This window comes from Oncorhynchus clarkii, chromosome 21 (assembly GCF_045791955.1).
Source record: "Oncorhynchus clarkii lewisi isolate Uvic-CL-2024 chromosome 21, UVic_Ocla_1.0, whole genome shotgun sequence".
Taxonomy (NCBI): domain Eukaryota; kingdom Metazoa; phylum Chordata; class Actinopteri; order Salmoniformes; family Salmonidae; genus Oncorhynchus; species Oncorhynchus clarkii.
The window spans coordinates 29,145,157-29,168,116 of record NC_092167.1 but is presented as its reverse complement, the minus strand read 5'-3'; the positions used below and the strand labels follow the sequence as shown (position 1 = coordinate 29,168,116).

General features: G+C 42.5%; 2 protein-coding genes across 2 annotated transcripts; both read left to right on the top strand.

The window, feature by feature from the left end:
• Positions 1 to 3,027: 3,027 nt before the first annotated feature.
• Positions 3,028 to 12,053, top strand: LOC139379537 (lysophosphatidic acid receptor 6-like). Its single transcript, XM_071122354.1, has 6 exons — positions 3,028 to 3,133; positions 6,979 to 7,134; positions 7,240 to 7,438; positions 11,316 to 11,642; positions 11,763 to 11,860; positions 11,980 to 12,053. Exons 1-6 carry the CDS (start codon positions 3,028 to 3,030, stop codon positions 12,051 to 12,053), a joined length of 960 nt encoding a protein of 319 aa, XP_070978455.1.
• A 7,726-nt stretch (positions 12,054 to 19,779) lies between these two features.
• On the top strand, positions 19,780 to 22,131 carry LOC139379430 (hairy-related 8a). Its single transcript, XM_071122243.1, has 4 exons — positions 19,780 to 19,851; positions 20,465 to 20,560; positions 20,655 to 20,733; positions 21,503 to 22,131. Exons 1-4 carry the CDS (start codon positions 19,780 to 19,782, stop codon positions 22,129 to 22,131), a joined length of 876 nt encoding a protein of 291 aa, XP_070978344.1.
• Positions 22,132 to 22,960: the final 829 nt, after the last annotated feature.

Sequence of the window (22,960 nt, the reverse complement as noted above, 5' to 3'; positions counted from 1 at the left end):
CTTTGAAGGAGACGACTGAATGAATATGTAATTGATCAAAAAGTTTTTTTTTGTGTTTAAAAATAGTCATGTTAAAATAATCACATTAAACATGTAATATTGACAGAATGCATTTCGAACTTCGTGCAATGTAACACTTGTATGACTTAATATAAAATAAATATAAATAGGAGCTGGAAAACAGTTCTTGTACATTGATAAGCACACCAAACCACACCAAATAAAGATGGCACTTCTAAAAGCCTATTTCACACCATAGCTTGCTGAATTTGCAAGATAACTTTTATTTCATTTTGATCCCTAGCCGTGACCCCACTCTCCGAGGGTGTCTCAGGAGGAGTTGGGATACCAAAAATACATTTCCACACTCATATAGGTTACCCACTTGTACATTTTCATATAGGTTACCCACTTTGACTTTTTCGGGATTGATGCATTGTCTTACTGTAGAATTCAGCATTCGACTAGCCACGTGCGACATGCACGAGCAGTTCCAAGCCTTCAAGAGTTAGTGGCAGGTGGACGAGCAATAACAACCGTCAACGTTTGGATGAAGCCTGAGCTGGAATGTCAAGCTAACTGAAGCCGGTTAGGTTTAGAAAACCCTGAGTAGATATAGTTTGCTTTGTGGGATACCCCTCTGGGGATACAAATGAATACACAAAAAATAAACAGACAGACTGTTGGGGAAATGGAGCCTCTTGCACAATAACTCTGTAAAAGACCAGTACATTCTACTTGTAAAACGGGTGCTTTGAAGAAGTGTAAGAGAGGGAGATGGTGGGATAAATAGGAACATAGATAGACAGAAATCGAAAGACGTAGAAGAGGGAGAGAGATATACAGTTGAAGTCGGAAGTTTACATACACCTTAGCCAAATACATTTAAGCTAAGTTTTTCCCAATTCCTGACAATCATAGTAAAAATGCCCTGTCTTAGGCAGGTTGGATCACCACTCTATTTTAAGAATGTGAAATGTCCAAATAATTGTAGAGAGAATTATTTATCTCAGCTTTTATTTCTATCATCAAATTACCAGTGGGTCAGAAGTTTACATACACTCAATTAGTATTTGGTAGCATTGCCTTTTAAATTGTTTAACTTGGGTTAAATGTTTTGGGTAGCCTTCCACAAGCTTCCTACAATAAGTTGGGTGAATTTTGGCCTATTCCTCCTGACAGAGCTGGTGTAACTGAGTCAGGTTTGTAGGCCTCCTTGCTTGCACACGCTTTTTCAGTTCTGCCCACAAATTTTCTACAGGATTGAGGTCAGGCTTTGTGATGGCCACTCCAATACCTTGACTTTGTTGTCCTTAAGCCATTTTGCCACAACTTTGGAAGTATGTTTGGGGTCATTGTCCATTTGGAAGACCCATTTGCGACCAAGCTTTAACTTCCTGACTGATGTCTTGAGATGTTGCTTCAATATATCCACATAATTTTCCTGCCTCATGATGCCATCTATTTTGTGAAGTGCACCAGTTCCTACTGCAGCAAAGCACCCCTACAACATGATGCTGCCATCCCGTGCTTCATGGTTGGGATGGTGTTCTTCGGCTTGCAAGCCTCCCCCTTTTTCCTCCAAACATAACGATAGATATTATGGCCAAACATTTCTATTTTTGTTTCATCAGACCAGAGGACATTTCTCCAAAAAGTACGATCTTTGTCCACATGTGCAGTTGCAAACCGTAGTCTGGCTTTTTAATGGCGGTTTTGGAACAGTGGCTTCTTCCTTGCTGAGCGGCCATTCAGGTTATGTCGATATAGGACTCATTTTACTGTGGATATAGATACTTTATTACCTGATTCCTCCAGCATCTTCACAAGGTCCTTTGCTGTTGTTCTTGGATTGATTTGCAATTTTCGCACAAAAGTATGTTTATCTCTAGGAGACAGAACCCGCTCCTTCCTAAGTGGTATGATGGCTGCGTGGTCCCATGGTGTTTATACTTGCGTACTATTGTTTGTACAGATGAACGTGGTACCTTCAGGCGTTTGGAAATTTCTCCCAAGGATGAACCAGACTTGTGGAGGTCTACAATTGTTTTTCTGAGGTCTTGATTTCCCCATGATGTCAAGCAAAGGGGCACTGAGTTTGAAGTTAGGCATTGAAATACATCCACAGGCACACCTCCAATTGACTCAAATGATGTCAATTAGCCTATCAGAAGCTTCTACAGCCATTATATAATTTTCTGGAATTTTCCAAGCTGTTTAAAGGCACAGTCAACTTAGTGTATGTAAACTTCTGACCTACTGGAATTGTGATACAGTGAATTATAAATTAAATAATCTGTCTGTAAACAATTGTTGGAAAAATATAAATGTCCTAACCGACTTGCCAAAACTATAGTTGTTAACAAGACATTTGTGGAGTGGTTGAAAAGCGAGTTTTAATGACTCCAACCTAAGTGTATGTAAACTTCCGACATCAACTGTATATACACACATGACATTTGAAATCTATTATTTTGGAACTTCTGTGAGTGTAATGTTTACTGTTAATTTGTTATTGTTTATTTCCTATTTGTTTATTATCTACTTCACCTGCTTTGGCAATGTTTACACACGTTTCCCATGCCAATACATTGCTTGAATTGAATTGAATTGAGAGACAGAGATGACTTTCACACCTCTCTGCTGTGGAGTCATGCTTACGAAACAACTTTTATTGGTTTTGACACTCCCCCCCACCACCACCTCTCTTGCACACACACAAACATACACAAACACAACTGGTTAATAGGGGACTACAGATTCTTCAGAGGAAATGGTGGTGGTTGTGGTAGAGGTACCTCAAAGGAAACCGTTTGATCTGGCTCTCTTTCTATCTCTCTTTCTATCTGTCTTGCCTCTCTTTCCTGTCTTCCTGACACAACAGAATTCACATATAAGTAGCAGAAAACCAGCCATGTCCACATGTAACTGACATTCTCGCTCTCTCTCGCTATCCCCCGCACGTTCTCTCTCTCTCTCTCACGCTCTCCCCCTCTGCAGAAAAGCACCACCAAAGACGAGGTAACCATGACCATCAACACCACCCATAATTGCACCGAGCCCCAGATTAACCTTATTTTCGTGGGGGTCTACGTCCTTGTCTTCACCGTCGGCCTCTTCCTCAATCTCACAGGTACAAGGAGAGAACATACTCAACTCTTACCCTCTTGCATATAAAAATAAAAGGGTGCTTGGAGCCAACGATCTAGAACAAAAAGAAACGCACACCTATTTAGGCGAGGTGCTGGCTAGCGGAGTAGAAAACTTGAAAATAAAGCAGAGCCCTCTCTCCTTTATTTTTTTGGAGCCAACAATCTATCACATCACAAATGAACCCTCCTCGGGTCATATGTATCAGGCATCTCAGAATGGATCTACTGTAGGATCAGGCCCTCCCCATCCATGTATTCTTATTCATTGTGATGTGAAATGCAAAACTGATCCTAAATCAGCCCTCCTTCTCTGAGACACATACAGTGCATTCTGAAAATATTCAGACCCCTTGACTTTTGATATTTTGTTACTTTACAGCCTTATTAAAAACAAATCCCTCATCAATGTACACACAATACTCCATAATTACAAAGCAAAAACAGTTTTTTTTAAATAATGTTTGCAAATGTATTAAAAATCAATTGTGCGTCGCCCTATGGACCTCCCGGTCGCGGCCGGCCGAGAAAGAGCCTGTGCCACCAAAGTCTCTGGTGGCACAGCTAGCACTGACCACTGCGCCACCCGGGAGGCCTGTTTTTATTTTTAATACATTTGCAAAAATGTCCAAAAACATGTTTTCGCTTTGTCATTATGGGGTATTGTGTGTAGATTTCTGAGGATTTTTATTTTATTTGATCAATTTTAGAATAAGGCTCTAATGTAACAAAATGTGGAAAAAGTCAAAGGGCTCGAATACTGTAACTAATGTATTTTACAATAGTTACAGTATCTTTTTTTCAGCTTCAGCTACCCTCAAATTGGAAAATTCTAAGTTTTGAATCCGGCATCTTTTTGTGTATCAGCACATAAACCATGTGCCATGGAATCAGTACATCGAAAATCTCTTCCCATTTGTTTGCAATCTGTATGGCACAGCTGTCATTTTTTTTGTCCTAAAATGACACTGGTATACTTTTTTATGTAACACAATTTTATTTCACCAATTTTGTTTTTTAATGCAGGGCTGACAGACAAGTTCCTTACCTTTTCCCCCTTTCCACTTGCCTCTTCCATTTTTGCGGTTATGCTGCAATTAGTTGGTTGTAATTTTGGGTAGAGGAGACATTTCCATACATTTTTGTCAGCTGCATGTGTGACATGACTTCACCAGTCCTCTTTATGATATAACTGACAAAGATTAATATTTTTTTCCAAAAAAGTACGTTTTTTTTAATCAATTAGTATATTTAACCATAATATTTATTGTATTATTTGTTCTGTCTTTTCTGGTGGATAAAACTGAAATTACAATCAACTTTCTATGGCTTGTTTTAAAAATACAAATATTTTGGAGAAGGGCAATTATTGAACAAAGGGTGAGTCTTTCTTAATAATCTACTGGAAAACTAGTTTGGATTTATGTATGACTGCAGCCTTTAGTGAGAGGTCTAATGCTTTAATATTTAATCATTTCTACCCTCCCGAATTCATTTTCATTATATAAATAGCCTGTTTAGTTTTGTCTGGGTAGCCATTCTAAATCAAATAAAATATTTTTTGCACATATAATTTAAAAAACAAGTTGCTAGGCGTAGGCAAGGCCATAAGTAAATAGGTACACTGGGATATGACAAAAGAGTTAACCAGGGTGATTTTTCCACAAATACAGGTATTTTCCTTTCCATGGTAACAAGATCTTTTGCTAACTTTCTATTAAAAGGTATTGTAGTAAGATCATTTATTTCTTTTGGGATCTGAATAACGAGTATGTCCACATCACAGTCAGACCATTTTATTGGTAAACTACACAGTAATGTAAAAGTTTGATTTTTTTGTGATCCAATATGCAATATATTATTACACTTATTGTAACGGGATTCGTTCTCCTCTGACGAGGAGTGTGAGAGATCGGACCAATATGCAGCGTGGTACGTGTTCGTCATGTTTTATTGAACAAAATCACTGAACACGAAAATACAAAATAACAAATTGAAAGACAGAAATGAAAACCGAAACAGTTCCGTGTGGAACACACAGATACAGAAATCAATCACCCATGAAACACTGGTGGGAAAAGGCTACCTAAGTATGATTCTCAATCAGAGACAACTAACGACACCTGCCTCTGATTGAGAAACATACCAGGCCAAACGCAAAATACAACATAGAAAAACAAACATAGACTGCCCGCCCCAACTCACGCCCTGACCATACTAAAACGAAGACAAAACAAAGGAACTAAGGTCAGAACGTGACACTTATCATCATTTGGTTGTAATCCAGAAAGGTTAAAAAGGGTATTTAGATCCTCTATGAGGCTGTGGAGGGATCCAAATTGTGGATTTAAAAGAAAACGTACAATGACACCTTTGTTTTTAAGCCCTGGATTTCTAGCCGCTTGATATTATTGTTAGATCTGATTTTAATAGCTAACATTTTGTTGGCCATAATAAATAAATATGCTGATAGTGGACAACCTTGTTTTTCTCCTCTTGACAGTTTAATACTTTCTGAAAAGTAGCCATTATGTAATATTTCACACCTAGGGTTACTATACAGGTTGTATCACAACCGGCCGTGATTGGGAGTCCCAATTGGCCCAGCATCGTCTGGGTTTGGCCGGCGTAGGCCGTCATTGTAAATAAGAATTTGTTCTTAACTGACTTGCCTACTTAAATAAAGGTTCAATAAAAAATCTAAAATAAAAATGTAACCCATTGTTTAAGAGATTCTCCAAAATGGAAATATTCCAGGCATTTATAAATACATTTGAGTCAACATTATCAAAAGCCTTTTCAAAGTCAGCTATGTGAATACCAGGCCTGGTTTCACAGATTTTTCATAGTGCTCTATTGTTTCCAGCACTTGTCTTATATTATCTCCATTGTATCGTCTGTGTAAAAAACCTGTCTGATTAGGATGAACAATATTCGACAATACCATTTCAATTCTATCCGCTATGCATTTTGCCACAATTGTATAACAGTGTTGTAAGGGGCCTCCATCTTTATTTTTGCCACTTGGTCCTTTTTCACTAGTAATGAAATCAGACCTTGTTGAGTATCTGATAATCTACCATTTTTATAGGAGTGGTTAAAACATGCTAATAACGGTCCTCTGCGTACATCGAAAAAAGGTTTGATATGCCTCAACTGGTATGTCATCCAGCCCTGGCGTTTTCCAGGACTTAAAGGCTTTAATTGCATCAAAAGTTTCTCCTCTGTAATTTGGCCTTCACATGAGTCTTCCTGTACAACTGATATTGGATTGCATGGCCTCTAAAGACACATTTAAAAGTGTCCCATACAATAAGGGGATCTGCGGCACCTATGTTATGTCGGAAAACGTCAGTTATAAATTATTCTGTCCTGGTTAAAAACAAGTTAGCATCCAATAGGCTTTGATAAAATGTCCAATATCCTCTCCCATGTGGAAATTCTGTAAGAGTGATGTATATGCAAATTATTTGATGGTCCGACCCTATTCTGTCCCCATCAACAGTTTCCTTCAAAGGATTGTTTGTATAGAATAATAATAGGGAGAGCCAACTAAAGGCGTTAACTCTTTGCATCTATCCAGACCAAATGGATCACTGGGCCAGCCACTCTTAAACAGCACCTGGGCCAGCACAGGTGAAACACTTTCTGACTAACAAGATGAACAAGCCAGCACAGGTGTAACACATAGTGACTAGCAAGGTGACATCAATCAGGGTGCACCCCATATGCTGAATGGAAAAACCAAAGCCTGTAAAAATACAACCGCAGCACTCACTTGTGTTGCAATTTAAGCTTTTTTTTCCATTTTCAATGTTCAACCTTACAGCACTGGTAGTCTTCTTCTGTTATACCAAGTTGTGGTCCCACACCATGGTCTACATGACAAACCTGGCCATCGCAGACCTCCTCCTGGTCCTCACTCTGCCCCTGAGGATCTACTACCATCTGGGCTTGTCCGGGTTACCTCAGGTCTTGTGTGAAGGTAATGGCTGGCTCGGGGTTGTTACCAGGGCTGGGGTCTATAACATGTAAATTTAGTCAAGTATATTCTTATTTTTCTTCTTCTTCATTCATTCATTCATTTCAGGGATGGGCCTGGTTCTTCTGGTCAACATGTATGGCAGCATATTCCTCCTCACCTGCATGTGTTTCGACCGCTGCATGGCCGTGTGCCTACCCATGTTGTCCTGGGTCCAGGAGGGGCGTAAGAAAGCCCCGCTGGTCTGCCTTGGGGTGTGGCTGCTCACCGCAGGCGCCAGCCTCCCCATCTACATATCCAAACGCAGGTATAGGATACAACTAGGGCCAAGAGTTTTTCCTGGTCAGGTTAACATGAGTGCTGATGTAAGATCTGTTTAGCCTTTTCGATCACACTTAACAAGACTACATGGACAGGGGGGGGACCTGATCCTAGTTCAGCACTCCTGCTCTGAAACACTTTATGAATACAGGCCCTGGACAGAGAGAACTCATGGCCCTATAACATCAAATCAAATCAAATCAAATTTTATTTGTCACATACACATGGTTAGCAGATGTTAATGCGAGTGTAGCGAAATGCTTGTGCTTCTAGTTCCGACAATGCAGTAATAACAAGTAATCTAACTAACAATTCCAAAACTACTGTCTTGTACACAGTGTAAGGGGATAAAGAATATGTACATAAGGATATATGAATGAGTGATGGTACAGAGCAGCATAGGCAAGATACAGTAGATGGTATCGGGTACAGTATGTACAAATGAGATGAGTATGTAAACAAAGTGGCATAGTATAGTATAAAGTGGCTAGTGATACATGTATTACATAAGGATACCGTCGATGATATAGAGTACAGTATATACGTATGCGTATGAGATGAATAATGTAGGGTAAGTAACATTTATATAAGGTAGCATTGTTTAAAGTGGCTAGTGATATATTTACATCATTTCCCATCAATTCCCATTATTAAAGTGGCTGGAGTTGAGTCAGTGTCAGTGTGTTGGCAGCAGCCACTCAGTGTTAGTGGTGGCTGTTTAACAGTCTGATGGCCTTGAGATAGAAGCTGTTTTTCAGTCTCTCGGTCCCAGCTTTGATGCACCTGTACTGACCTCGCCTTCTGGATGATAGCGGGGTGAACAGGCAGTGGCTCGGGTGGTTGATGTCCTTGATGATCTTTATGGCCTTCCTGTGACATCGGGTGGTGTAGGTGTCCTGGAGGGCAGGTAGTTTGCCCCCGGTGATGCGTTGTGCAGACCTCACTACCCTCTGGAGAGCCTTACGGTTGAGGGCGGTGCAGTTGCCATACCAGGCGGTGATACAGCCCGCCAGGATGCTCTCGATTGTGCATCTGTAGAAGTTTGTGAGTGCTTTTGGTGACAAGCCGAATTTCTTCAGCCTCCTGAGGTTGAAGAGGCGCTGCTGCGCCTTCTTCACGATGCTGTCTGTGTGAGTGGACCAATTCAGTTTGTCTGTGATGTGTATGCCGAGGAACTTAAAACTTGCTACCCTCTCCACTACTGTTCCATCGATGTGGATAGGGGGGTGTTCCCTCTGCTGTTTCCTGAAGTCCACAATCATCTCCTTAGTTTTGTTGACGTTGAGTGTGAGGTTGTTTTCCTGACACCACACTCCGAGGGCCCTCACCTCCTCCCTGTAGGCCGTCTCATCGTTGTTGGTAATCAAGCCTACCACTGTTGTGTCGTCCGCAAACTTGATGATTGAGTTGGAGGCGTGCGTGGCCACGCAGTCGTGGGTGAACAGGGAGTACAGGAGAGGGCTCAGAACGCAACCTTGTGGGGCCCCAGTGTTGAGGATCAGCGGGGAGGAGATGTTGTTGCCTACCCTCACCACCTGGGGGCGGCCCGTCAGGAAGTCCAGTACCCAGTTGCACAGGGCGGGGTCGAGACCCAGGGTCTCGAGCTTGATGACGAGCTTGGAGGGTACTATGGTGTTGAATGCCGAGCTGTAGTCGATGAACAGCATTCTCACATAGGTATTCCTCTTGTCCAGATGGGTTAGGGCAGTGTGCAGTGTGGTTGAGATTGCATCGTCTGTGGACCTATTTGGGCGGTAAGCAAATTGGAGTGGGTCTAGGGTGTCAGGTAGGGTGGAGGTGATATGGTCCTTGACTAGTCTCTCAAAGCACTTCATGATGACGGATGTGAGTGCTACGGGGCGGTAGTCATTTAGCTCAGTTACCTTAGCTTTCTTGGGAACAGGAACAATGGTGGCCCTCTTGAAGCATGTGGGAACAGCAGACTGGTATAGGGATTGATTGAATATGTCCGTAAACACACCGGCCAGCTGGTCTGCGCATGCTCTGAGGGCGCGGCTGGGGATGCCATCTGGGCCTGCAGCCTTGCGAGGGTTAACACGTTTAAATGTCTTACTCACCTCGGCTGCAGTGAAGGAGAGACCGCATGTTTTCGTTGCAGGCCGTGTCAGTGGCACTGTATTGTCCTCAAAGCGGGCAAAAAAGTTATTTAGTCTGCCTGGGAGCAAGACATCCTGGTCCGTGACTGGGCTGGGTTTCTTCCTGTAGTCCGTGATTGACTGTAGACCCTGCCACATGCCTCTTGTGTCTGAGCCGTTGAATTGAGATTCTACTTTGTCTCTGTACTGGCGCTTAGCTTGTTTGATAGCCTTGCGGAGGGAATAGCTGCACTGTTTGTATTCGGTCATGTTACCAGACACCTTGCCCTGATTAAAAGCAGTGGTTCGCGCTTTCAGTTTCACACGAATGCTGCCATCAATCCACGGTTTCTGGTTAGGGAATGTTTTAATCGTTGCTATGGGAACGACATCTTCAACGCACGTTCTAATGAACTCGCACACCGAATCAGCGTATTCGTCAATGTTGTTATCTGACGCAATACGAAACATCTCCCAGTCCACGTGATGGAAGCAGTCTTGGAGTGTGGAGTCAGCTTGGTCGGACCAGCGTTGGACAGACCTCAGCGTGGGAGCCTCTTGTTTTAGTTTCTGTCTGTAGGCAGGGATCAACAAAATGGAGTCGTGGTCAGCTTTTCCGAAAGGGGGGCGGGGCAGGGCCTTATATGCGTCGCGGAAGTTAGAGTAACAATGGTCCAAGGTCTTTCCTCCCCTGGTTGCGCAATCGATATGCTGATAAAATTTGGGGAGTCTTGTTTTCAGATTAGCCTTGTTAAAATCCCCAGCTACAATGAATGCAGCCTCCGGATAAATTGTTTCCAGTTTGCAGAGAGTTAAATAAAGTTCGTTCAGAGCCATCGATGTGTCTGCTTGGGGGGGGGATATATACGGCTGTGATTATAATCGAAGAGAATTCTCTTGGTAGATAATGCGGTCTACATTTGATTGTGAGGAATTCTAAATCAGGTGAACAGAAGGATTTGAGTTCCTGTATGTTTCTTTCATCGCACCATGTCACGTTAGTCATAAGGCATACGCCCCCGCCCCTCTTTTTACCAGAAATATGTTTTTTCCTGTCTGCGCGATGCGTGGAGAAACCTGTTGGCTGCACCGCTTCGGATTGCGTCTCTCCAGTAAGCCACGTTTCCGTGAAGCAAAGAACGTTACAGTCTCTGATGTCCCTCTGGAATGCTACCCTTGCTCGGATTTCATCAACCTTGTTGTCAAGAGACTGGACATTGGCAAGAAGAATGCTAGGGAGTGGTGCGCACTGTGCCCGTCTCCGGAGTCTGACCAGAAGACCGCCTCGTTTCCCTCTCTTTCGGAGTCGTTTTTTTGGGTCGCTGCATAGGATCCACTCCGTTGTCCTGTTTGTAAGGCAGAACACAGGATCCGCGTCGCGAAAAACATATTCTTGGTCGTACTGATGGTGAGTTGATGCTGATCTTATATTCAGTAGTTCTTCTCGACTGTATGTAATGAAACCTAAGATGACCTGGGGTACTAATGTAAGAAATAACACGTAAAAAAACAAAAAACTGCATAGTTTCCTAGGAACGCGAAGCGAGGCGGCCATCTCTGTCGGCGCCGGAAGTACATGCGCCGGAAGTACATGAAGTCCTAAACATATTTTCATATTTTCATTTCTATAGCCACTGATATTCTCTCTTCTCTTTCTTTCTCTCTTTTTCTTTCTCTTTCTCTCTTTTTCTCTCCCTCTTTTTCTCTCCCTCTCTTCCCTCTCTCTCTCCCTCTCTCTCTGTACCCTCTCTCTCCCTCTCTCTTTAGAGAGGTGTCCAAGGACATTGAGGTCAATTGTTTCGGGAACCTCCCAGTATACGCCATGCAGCCCATGGCGGTCGCCTCGACTTTAACCGTCGGCTTCGGCATCCCCTTATTGGTGATGTTAGTCTGTTCCTGGGCATTGATCCAGGCCATCACAAGGAGCTCCATAGCCCAAACAGACTTCATCGACTCTGGGAAGATTCAGAGGATGATCACCATCAGCCTGGTGATATTCCTCACCTGTTTCCTGCCCTACCATGGGACTCTGGCCCTCCTCTATGTCCATAGGGAGGCGATAACATGCCCCCTTCTGGCAGCATACCACTATAGGTAGGTAGCTTTAGGTTTACTGTATCTATTAATGTTGTACATTTCTTGTCTGTTGTATTTGAATTAATATGACTTATTATTTTGTTATTAAAAATATTATTATTATTATTATTATTACAGCCTAATGGTGGCCTGTCTGAATGCCATGTTGGACCCACTAGCCTACTACTTCACAACAGAGACGTTCAGGAGGAAGATGGATAAGGATTCTGTCAGAACAGCTCTTAGAGGAACAACAGGGAATCCAGAGGACCAGTCGATACTTTAAAGATGTTCCATCAAGGGCGTAACAGTCTCTTGAACATTAGGGGGACGGAGTCTAAAATTTGGGCATTATGGATGTTCCCTGTAAACAGTCACAACTCTGAGGGGATCAACACGAGGGGATCCAGGGGACCTGTCGATACCTGAAAGACTTTAAATATAGTTCAAATGTGGAGTCTTTATAACAATTGTGAATTTATGAAAGGATCCACAGGCATACGATTCTCATTGAACTTTTCTCCAATGAAGCCTCGTCTACAGAGCTGCATCGGTTATTGACGTTTGCAGATGTTACATGAGGCTAAATGATGCAGGCCCAGGTGTCCATGGCTCAAATGGTGTCGGGATCTACTAATTCCTGCTGGGTCTTTGCTTTGGGAGTCCTGTTTTGTTGACTTTTTAGCCTTTCACTGACATTAATTGGTTGATGAAGAGTAGCTAACTAAACTTTCTGATGAAATACACCAACAGAGTGGACAGAGGCCAGGCTTTGTGTAATTCAGGTCAATGCTTAAACATTTTGTAATTATGAAACGCTTACCTTGTGTCTATGTTTGTACTCTTTAGTTGCGTGCCTTTCTTTGTTTGCTGAAATCCATGCTTTTTCAAGAAACGTCAATCAAACACAACCACCGACTGTTTGCTCATTGCTGTTGCTCTAAGATGGCAACTCAGCCCAAATGCACGTGCCAATTGAATCTCAACAGGGAAGCGGTCCGTGGTTGGAAACTTCCTTCACCACGAAGTGGAGTTTAGTCAGTTAGATGAAGAGTAGACCCAAGGTAATACGGAGAACCAGTTTATGGCTTCTATGGACTGGATAGCTGGAGTTGATCTACCCTGAATTTTGTTTTTTCGTATGTTGCGAAGATGCAACACGAACAGTGACAAATGAACTGTTGGAGATGGTGTGAGATGCAGCCACTGAACAAACAGTGCCAATATATCCTATAAACACCGGCTTCGAGGGCAGTGTCACTTTTATACAGCGGGTTACCAACATATTCAAAGAATAATTTACATATTTTAATTGAAAAAGTTATTTGGATTAATTTATTCATACTATTTAATCCTTCCACAAGATATAGTCCCGACACAAATCTAGGGTTGCTACCCAAGCCGGCTGATTGTTCGTTCTATCGGTTCGGTTGCCAGAAACGCGACCCAGTCGTTTAGTCTTTTTGTTCTGAATCTATGGACACAGCCAAGTTGTTCGTTCTAAATGTTCCATTGCCATACTGACTGGCAACACTCGTATCCCTTGCTTGCTAGCTAGCCCACTACGGCTAACTTACAGTCACGTCAAAAAGTGCAGTCAGAATAACAGCAAAGTAGCTGCATTTTCATTTGTTCAAGCTGTTTTCTAGTGACATTTATTTGGATACATCCATAACAATGAGCTAATGAGGCGCGATTTCGCCTGGCATAGAAGATGTGCTCTCTCGTCAGGACACTGTTGTTCAGAGGAGCCAGCCAACAACACAGCTAACACAATCACCTCAAACTGAGGCTGGAAAAACCTTTTTTCAATTGACATTTCTTTGTATATATCCATACAAATGATGCCAGCTGATTCAGGATTTCGACTGGCTGAGAAATGCTGCCTGCCTGTCTGTCTCGTCCCGACTCCCGACACATTCATTGCTATGGGACAGCTGGAGATCGGAATTCAATATTAAAACAATGTTGCAAATGTTTGAGAGAAAGACAGCAAGGTTTATACAAATCTCCACGGTTGAAAATTAAATGTTAGTCTAAAAGAAATATGCGATAATGTCTAGATTACTTTTTATAGTGGAGATCGAGTTAATTAAGTGCCTGGCTGGGCTGATTAGACAGTGGATTTCGCAGTCAGGTGGAACAGAGTAAACGCCATTTTAACGCCATTGATTTAGCCAGTGGTAACTTGTGGAATAGACACCGGCTGGAATGCAGTTTTAACCAATCAGCAATCAGGATTAGACCCACCCGTTGTATAATATACAGTGCCTTGCGAAAGCATTCGGCCCCCTTGAACTTTGCGACCTTTTGCCACATTTCAGGCTTCAAACATAAAGATATAAAACTGTATTTTTTTGTGAAGAATCAACAACAAGTGGGACACAATCATGAAGTGGAACGACATTTATTGGATATTTCAAACTTTTTTAACAAATCAAAAACTGAAAAATTGGGCGTGCAAAATTATTCAGCCCCCTTAAGTTAATACTTTGTAGCGCCACCTTTTGCTGCGATTACAGCTGGGGGTATGTCTCTATCAGTTTTGCACATCGAGAGACTGACATTTTTTCCCATTCCTCCTTGCAAAACAGCTCGAGCTCAGTGAGGTTGGGTGGAGAGCATTTGTGAACAGCAGTTTTCAGTTCTTTCCACAGATTCTCGATTGGATTCAGATTCTGGACTTTGACTTGGCCATTCTAACACCTGGATATGTTTATTTTTGAACCATTCCATTGTAGATTTTGCTTTATGTTTTGGATCATTGTCTTGTTGGAAGACAAATCTCCACTGTAATTTGGCTCCATCCATCTTCCCATCAATATGAACCATCTTCCCTGTCCCTGCTGAAGAAAAGCAGGCCCAAACCATGATGCTGCCACCACCATGTTTGACAGTGGGGATGGTGTGTTCAGCTGTGTTGCTTTTACGCCGAACATAACATTTTGCATTGTTGCCAAAAAGTTCAATTTTGGTTTCATCTGACCAGAGCACCTTCTTCCACATGTTTGGTGTCTCCCCCAGGTGGCTTGTGGCAAACTTTAAACGACACTTTTTATGGATATCTTTAAGAAATGGCTTTCTTCTTGCCACTCTTCCATAAGGCCAGATTTGTGCAATATAGGACTGATTGTTGTCCTATGGACAGAGTCTCCCACCTCAGCTGTAGATCTCTGCAGTTCATCCAGAGTGATCATGGGCCTCTTGGCTGCATCTCTGATCAGTCTTCTCCTTGTATGAGCTGAAAGTTTAGAGGGACGGCCAGGTCTTGGTAGATTTGCAGTGGTCTGATACTCCTTCCATTTCAATATTATCGCTTGCACAGTGCTCCTTGGGATGTTTAAAGCTTGGGAAATCTTTTTGTATCCAAATCCGGCTTTAAACTTCTTCACAACAGTATCTCGGACCTGCCTGGTGTGTTCCTTGTTCTTCATGATGCTCTCTGCGCTTTTAACGGACCTCTGAGACTATCACAGTGCAGGTGCATTTATACGGAGACTTGATTACACACAGGTGGATTGTATTTATCATCATTAGTCATTTAGGTCAACATTGGATCATTCAGAGATCCTCACTGAACTTCTGGAGAGAGTTTGCTGCACTGAAAGTAAAGGGGCTGAATAATTTTGCACGCCCAATTTTTCAGTTTTTGATTTGTTAAAAAAGTTTGAAATATCCAATAAATGTCGTTCCACTTCATGATTGTGTCCCACTTGTTGTTGATTCTTCACAAAAAAATACAGTTTTATATCTTTATGTTTGAAGCCTGAAATGTGGCAAAAGGTCACAAAGTTCAAGGGGCCGAATACTTTGCAAGGCACTGTATGTTAATGATCTTGAACGATGATACAATGAGTAAGCTCTTTTATAAACGGTTATTTTGAATTGGCAAAATATTGTAACGTCATGAAATGTATTTAGAATGTTTGTTTTGTAAATCTAGATCAAGTTTTTAAGTGTTTTTCTCACATTCCCTGCCTGAAGAGAACTTAACACTGACCATATGCAAAGGCAATGCAGCAATATATCTACAGTAACTGAAGCTTGAATGATTTTGAGTAGCCTGAATAATTTTACTGCTACATAAGGAAGCGTTGCATGTCCCCAACTCACATCTTCCTCTCAGGTGCCATTGTTACACCATTGCATTTATGAGAATAAAACATCAGTACCAGTGTTGTGGAGTAGTGAATTACATGTAGTTCAACTAGCAATTTAACTACATTTTGCTGTAGCTTGGTGGTAATTGAGCTCAACTTAAATCTTGGAAGTGTTTTCAGTAGTTAATTATGTTTTTGCCACGTAGCGGTGCAGCTAACTACTGGAACTACACACTACCTTTTTTTGCAAAAAAATAAACAAATATTGGTGAAATAGACAATAATTTATTAATCAACATCTAGTATTGATTTACATATGGTTAAGTTGTCAACTAATGTGAATTCAATGTGAATTCAATGAAAAATGTCACCCTGTCATTGGATTTAGGTCAAAAAAATACAAAAAATACAAAATTCCCTTAAATTGATGACTTATTTCAAATCCGATCAATTTACACATTGATTCAACATCATCACATAGATTTAAAAAATAATAATAATAATGACGTGGAAACAACGTTGATTCATCCAGTTTTTCCCAACAAAAGGAAAATATACATGTGCCTTTTTAATCTACACTTCACCTTGTATTTCGGGTAGTCAATTTTTATCTGATTGCGCTGCTGCATTCAGAGATGTTCCTCATAATGTGTGCGTAATTATTTCATTTGTCCGTCTACATTATTCGCCAGGGAAGGGAAACATTCGGAGAATATTGAAGCATTGTATCCAGGGGCGTCATGCACCCCAAAAATCAGGCTGTTTCAATGGTTCTTTTTTTAAAGAAACAAAATTATGGCCAAAATTATGTGAACACTCCTTCAAATTAGTGGATTTGGCTAATTCAGTCACACCCGTTGCTGACAGGTGATTAAATTAAGCACACCATCATGCAGTATCCATAGACGAACATTGGCAGTAGAATGGCCCATACTGAAGAGCTCAGTGACTTTCCACGTGGCACTGTCATAGGATGTCACCTTTCCAACAAGTCAGTTTGAACAATTCTGCCCTGCTAGAGCTGCTCGACTGTACGTGTTGGTATTGTGAAGTGGAAAAGTCTAGGGGCAACAACGGCTCAGCCGCGAAGTGGTAGGCCACACAAGCTCACAGAATGGGGCCGCCGAGTGCTGAAGCGTTTAGCTCGTAGAGATGGTCTGTCCTCGGTTGCAACACTCACTACTGAGTTCCAAACTCAAACTAATCTAGGTTTGGTGGATGCCAAGAGAACGCTACTTGCCCATAGTGCCAACTGTAAAGTTGGAGGAGGAATAAGGGTCTGGGGCTGTTTTTCATGGTTCGGTCTAGGCCCCTTAGTTCCAGTGAAGGAAAATATTTTACGCTACAGCATAAAATACAATTTTAGATGACTGTGCTTCTTACTTTGTGGCAACGGTTTGGGGAAGGCCCTTTCCTCTTTCAGCATGACAATGCCCCCGTGCACAAAAGTGAAGTCTATACAGAAATGGTTTGTTGAGATCGGTGTGGAAGAACTTGACTGGCCTGCACAGAGCCCTGACCTCAACCCCATCGAACACCTTTGGGATGAATTGGAACAACTGCGAGCCAGGCCAAATCGCCCAACATCAGTGCCCGACCTCACTAATGCTCTTGCAGCTGAATGGAAGCCAGTCCCCGCAGCAATGTTCCAACATCTAGTGGAAAGCCTTCCCAGAAGAGTGGATGCTGTTATGGCAGCAATGGGGGGGGGGGGACCAACTCCATATTAATGCCCATGATTGTGGAATGAGATGGTCGACGAGCAGCATCCACATATCTATGGCCATGGAGTGTATATACAGTGCCTTCAGAAAGTATTCACACCCATTGACTTTTTCCAAATTTTGTTGTGTTATGAAGTGGGATTAAAATGGATGAATTGCTTTCTAAAAGTGAGAGAAAAGGCTGCAGGCTGGCAGCTGCTCTCCAAACAGTGCTCCACATTGCATTTTAATCGAGATTGGAATCACTTTAGTCAACGTTTTTTTTTGCATACTTAACATTTTTGGTCCTGCCATACCCAACACCCCTGAGATACACATTGTTTGATTATTTTGGCTATGTTTTAGTGTGTTGAGTGGGTTGTGTGTGTGTGTGTGTGTGTGTCTGTGTGTGCGTGCGTGTTTATTTACATTACATTACATTATTTCCCTTTTATAACTAAGGTTATCAGTATGTGTTCTGGTCTGCCTGCAGGCCTCCAGTATGTTGATGACAAACTGCTCTTTGGTCTGTGTGACAGTGTGTGTGTGTGAGAGAATACAGGAGAGTGGTTAAAGGGACAAACCCCGCAGAGTCAGATAAACTTGTCGATACCATTTGTCTCTGCGTGCAGTTTGAAAGAAGTTGCGTGTGTGTGTGTGTGCGTGTGCAAATCACGCTTGTGTGTGCGCCTGCATGTTTGTTCGTACTAGCACCTCAATAGATAGGTATCTGTGTGAAGTATCTGACCTCTATTGAACTGTGTTGCTCCAGTCACATCTCTCTGTAGATGAGAAAAGGTCACAAAGTCACTACCACAGTCTGCAAAGTGCAAACAACCAAACAACCACCCCAAGGGGGATACCCCGAACACAGTGGGATTGACTCCCACAACTGTTTATTTAGGCCATATCTATTACAGCAACCACTAAGCCTCGTAGGTTATCAAACAAACTACCGTAGGCTGACTTATACTTGGAAGTAGGCCTATAGGTAAGCCTTGTAAATATACTTAGAATTGTTCATGCTTTATAGTCGATTTGTAGAGATGACCAATTTCAGAACAAAGTCCGTGACTGTCGCAGACCAGGCTATAGTCTATAGGCCTTAATAATTTAGCACCATTCCCTCCCGCACACCCGAAAACATTGATCTGGTGCAGGAGTGAGCTGAAGGAGGGGAGGGGGGGGGGCGGATTGAAGGACTTAATAAGATAGCCATTAAGGCTTTAGCACACAGACCATTCTTCTGTTAATTGGGGGTCATTACGGCCGGACTATAGGGTAGAAAAGAAAGAGGGAGACCTTAACCACTGGAGTGTGTCCAGAGGGGGGGGGGACGACGACGACACAATAATAAGAGGGGGAGGGGTTGGTAAAGAAGCTCAGGAAAGGGGGCAGGGAAAAGAAAGGTGGCAGGGAGAAGGGACAGGGATAATAGGTTGAGGATTCTCCTATAGCGATATTGAAAAGAAGTGTTGTCTCTTTAGCTGCTATTGTTGTGCAACTTTTTTTCATCCCGTCAGACTTTCTTTTGTGTTTGGGTGCTGAAATGTCTGAAGGCTATATAAAGTTATTTGTGCAGTTTCTTCGATTACCTGTTGTTTATGTCTAAATCAATACATTTTCTTAACAGAGGATTGCCGTTTTCTTATTAATACATGGATTACAGGCATAGATGAACTAGGTAGAAAATTATAGTGACACTTTATGGAGGGTAATGATGTGTTATCATTGGCAACTGTAACGGAATTATCATCATGTCAATTACCTTTAGTTCGGCAATTTTAGCACTGGACCAGGTTACTTACCCGCAAAATCGCTTCCTAATTCCGAGACGATATCATCGATCATAACATTCTACGTAGCGATGAAATTATTTGCGCATCACCTTTCAGAACTCCCTTTTCCATCCGTGCTCTACGTGTCGAAACCCGTAAGCGTCCCCACCCCCTTCACCCGAACGCGCCCCTCCCCCACCCTCCCTATTCTCCCGCTTGACAACAGCGGGGAGAATCGGACCCTGTGCCATGAAACGTGCCCACGGCAGGGCTGTGGGAAAGTTCGGGAGAGAGAGCACCCACACATTGTCATGGTAATGTTGGTGGGTGGAGGTGTTGGGGGCGCGAGGCTGTGGTGCGTAAAATGCATATATACATGTATGTACCCCTACTCCAGTGCTCCTTTCTCCCTCTCTGTTGAACTATTCGCTCATAAAATACTAAAACAGTGTAAACTGAGTTGTGTGGGGGACTATAGCTGCAGAAGAGAGGGGCCCACAAGGACACAGATAGTGTGGACTGTGGAGCTCTCAGTTCGTCAGGTGGTTTGGTGCGTGCGCCTTGCAGCTCGAGGATGACGGCCTTCAACATGGGACACCGGGGAAATGGGCGCGAGAGGAATTTTAGCGCTAAAGAAGAACGAAAGGTAAGCTTGCTGCAATCAAATTGGCCTATATGAAAAGGTTTCGATATGATGCATTTGGGCGTCATTTAAGGAACTGGGTAATACATCAAGTAAAGGGTTGTGCAGGAATTGTGCTTAGTAAAACCATTTTGGAGTTAAAACCCTTAATTGCATTCATGCATCATGAAAATAAAGGCATGCATACTGTACTACCACAGATAATAAGATGCATGCATTGATGCAATGTGCAGAGAGTTGGTTGAGTTTGCAGACTTTGTATTCTCAGGTGGGGGGTGGGTGGCCAAAGAGGGCTCGGCTAGGGTGTTCTTATTCCAAAGTGTCTATTGCAGACTTGATCTGAGTATCAAAATCACATTTCCCCAAATATTAAAATGAAACCACTGAAATGTAACAACAATTTCTGATTGCATCCATTCAAATCCTTTCAAACCACAACAAAACGGATTGATTAGTTTAGATCAACATTGATTAACATGGGTGGTTTTCTATGTCTTTATGCCTTTACTTTGAAATATCATAAATGGTCACTGTAAAGGTTTAAACAATCGCCAAGGCGTCAATTGGGTTAATATGTAGACAGATACATTAATTGGCCTGTTGATTTGATTGATAGTTGCGGAAGCCTCTAATTGAGAAAAAGAGGCGGGAGCGCATCAACTGCAGTCTGGAACAACTGAAAGGAATCATGGTGGATGCATACAACCTGGATGTGAGTACACACACACGATGAGAATATTTTGAGAGTGCAATTGCAAATTAAATTCTTCCTCCCATCTCCTTCTGAATCACTCCTCTTTACACAGCAATCTAAACTGGAGAAGGCTGATGTACTGGAGGTTACTGTGCAACATATGGAGGGTCTGCAGAAGGGTCACGGTTCAGGTAAGTGCCTAACACACACACACACACACACACACCGTCACTTCGGGGGACAGTAGTCCACTTGGCTGTTTTCGTTCTTAAAACATTGTTCTAAATTCGAACAGAACATACATAACCTGTTTAAAATTCTTACAGTGATGGAAGCCTTGGAACCTCCCATGATGTGCAGGATTATCATGCGTTGTCAATCACTGAATAATGTCGCCCAATAGGGGTCCTTCACTCTACATATCAATGATCTCCTATTGGGTCAAATCAGTCAAATGATTGACAACAAGAGACAAACTGGGATTAAAAACAAGCCAGGGAATGGGATAGAAACTCCTTCGCTACCCTGATCACACATTTAACGAGTTGATATCAGCTGATTTGTTTTATTTCAAGTTATATAAAGTAATATATTCTATTGACCGCTATAAACTTGCTCACAAAGCTCACTGCATATTCATTAGTCCATAATACCATCAATATACTGCATACCCTACTATATATATATATATTTTTACCTTTATTTATCTAGGCAAATCAGTTAAGAACAAATTATTATTTTCAATGACGGCCTAGGAACAGTGGGTTAACTGCCTGTTCAGGGGCAGAACGAAAGATTTTGTACCTTGTCAGCTCGGGGGTTTGAACTTGCAACCTTCCGGTTACTAGTCCAATGCTCTATCTAACCACTAGGCTACCAACATACATTGTAGGCCTACTAAACCTGTGAGTTGGTGTTCAACCCTCACCACGTCCCCCTTGTGTTCGTATCTCTCTCTAGGTTCCCTTTCTGGTCCCAGTATAGGGTTTGACTCCCGGCAGCGCTACAGCAGTGGATACATTCAATGTATGCATGAGGTCCACAACCTGCTCAAGAGCTGCCCAGGCATGGACAAGCCACTGGGGGCCCGGCTCCTCAACCACCTGCTCAAGTCTTTGCCCCACATCAGCTCTGAGACTGGGGCTGGGAACACTGGTGGCAATGGGACCAATGGTATCAATGGGACTCCGTCTAGGGCTATTGGTATGAGTAATAGTAACTGTGGTTGCATTGGTGGTGGTAGTAGTAATGGTGGTAGTCCCATGTCTGGATCTGGGCCTGTCTCCCCTCCCCAGTCTCCACTTTCTCTGTCATCTGGAGGTGGAGCGCAGTCACTCCAGCCTTGCTGTTTACAGATGCATCATGCCACGCCCCCCTTGCAGCCATCACCCCCACCAATAGGAAGCTCACCACTCCACGCCCTTTGCAGCCAGGTACATTCTGGTAGAGATGGGAGGGATCAGCAGAAGTCCGTCTCCTCCTCCCCTCCTTGCTTCCCCAATCTACCCCAGCCTGGGGTGTTTCACCCCGCCCCCCTGTCCCCTTTCTCACCCCCCGGGGGAGACCCCTCCATGTGGAGGCCTTGGTGAAGACCTCAGGGAACAGACAAACACACACACACCTTCCATCAAGTTAGGTACCCAGATTTTTTTCCTGACCCCCGTGACCTGACAAGGAAAATGCCCAGGCAGTAGGCCGACTAGGGCCTGGAGTTTTCCCAAAAACTCAGGGCCCTTTTATGTTTTATGAATCCCATCTCATGGGATCGCTCAATTCTGTTTTTCCTGGATCTAGTTGAGGATTCAGAAAATGCAGATCCAGGTGTATCTGCAGTTTCACTTATGTAAAGTTAAAACCAATGTGTTGTGGTGCAACTGGGCCAGCCCCCTAGGAACATGGCTCTGGTGCTCTGCTATAGTACACAATGTCAGCAGTTCTATAGCCACATGGCAACATGATAGGGTCTAATTTTCACTTTTAAATGTTTGGTCATTTATACATTTTAGACATACAAATATTTGTTTGCGATTGGGGAAGAGTAAGCATTATAGCTACTTCAAGTTTGTACAGTTTTCTTGTTTTTTTTGTCTTCCTATGTTGTAAACTTCTCTTTTCAAATAGTTCATATTTTGTGTTTTAGAAGTGAATCACAATGTTTTTGTTGAATATTTTGTCACTCATCTTTAATTGATTGATTCATTAACTGATACAACTGATTTGGTATTGATTCATTGATTCAGGTCTAGCTAAATTTGGAAATGAAAACTCAACAACTCATCCTTGTATATTACAAGAAGTTGCTAGGCTGTTTCATATTGAAGCAGCTCAATAAAGTGTTAATTGGCTGACAGTTGAAGTGTTGTATGGTCTCGAAATTAAATAAAACATGTATAACAACTGTAGCCTAAATGTGAATCT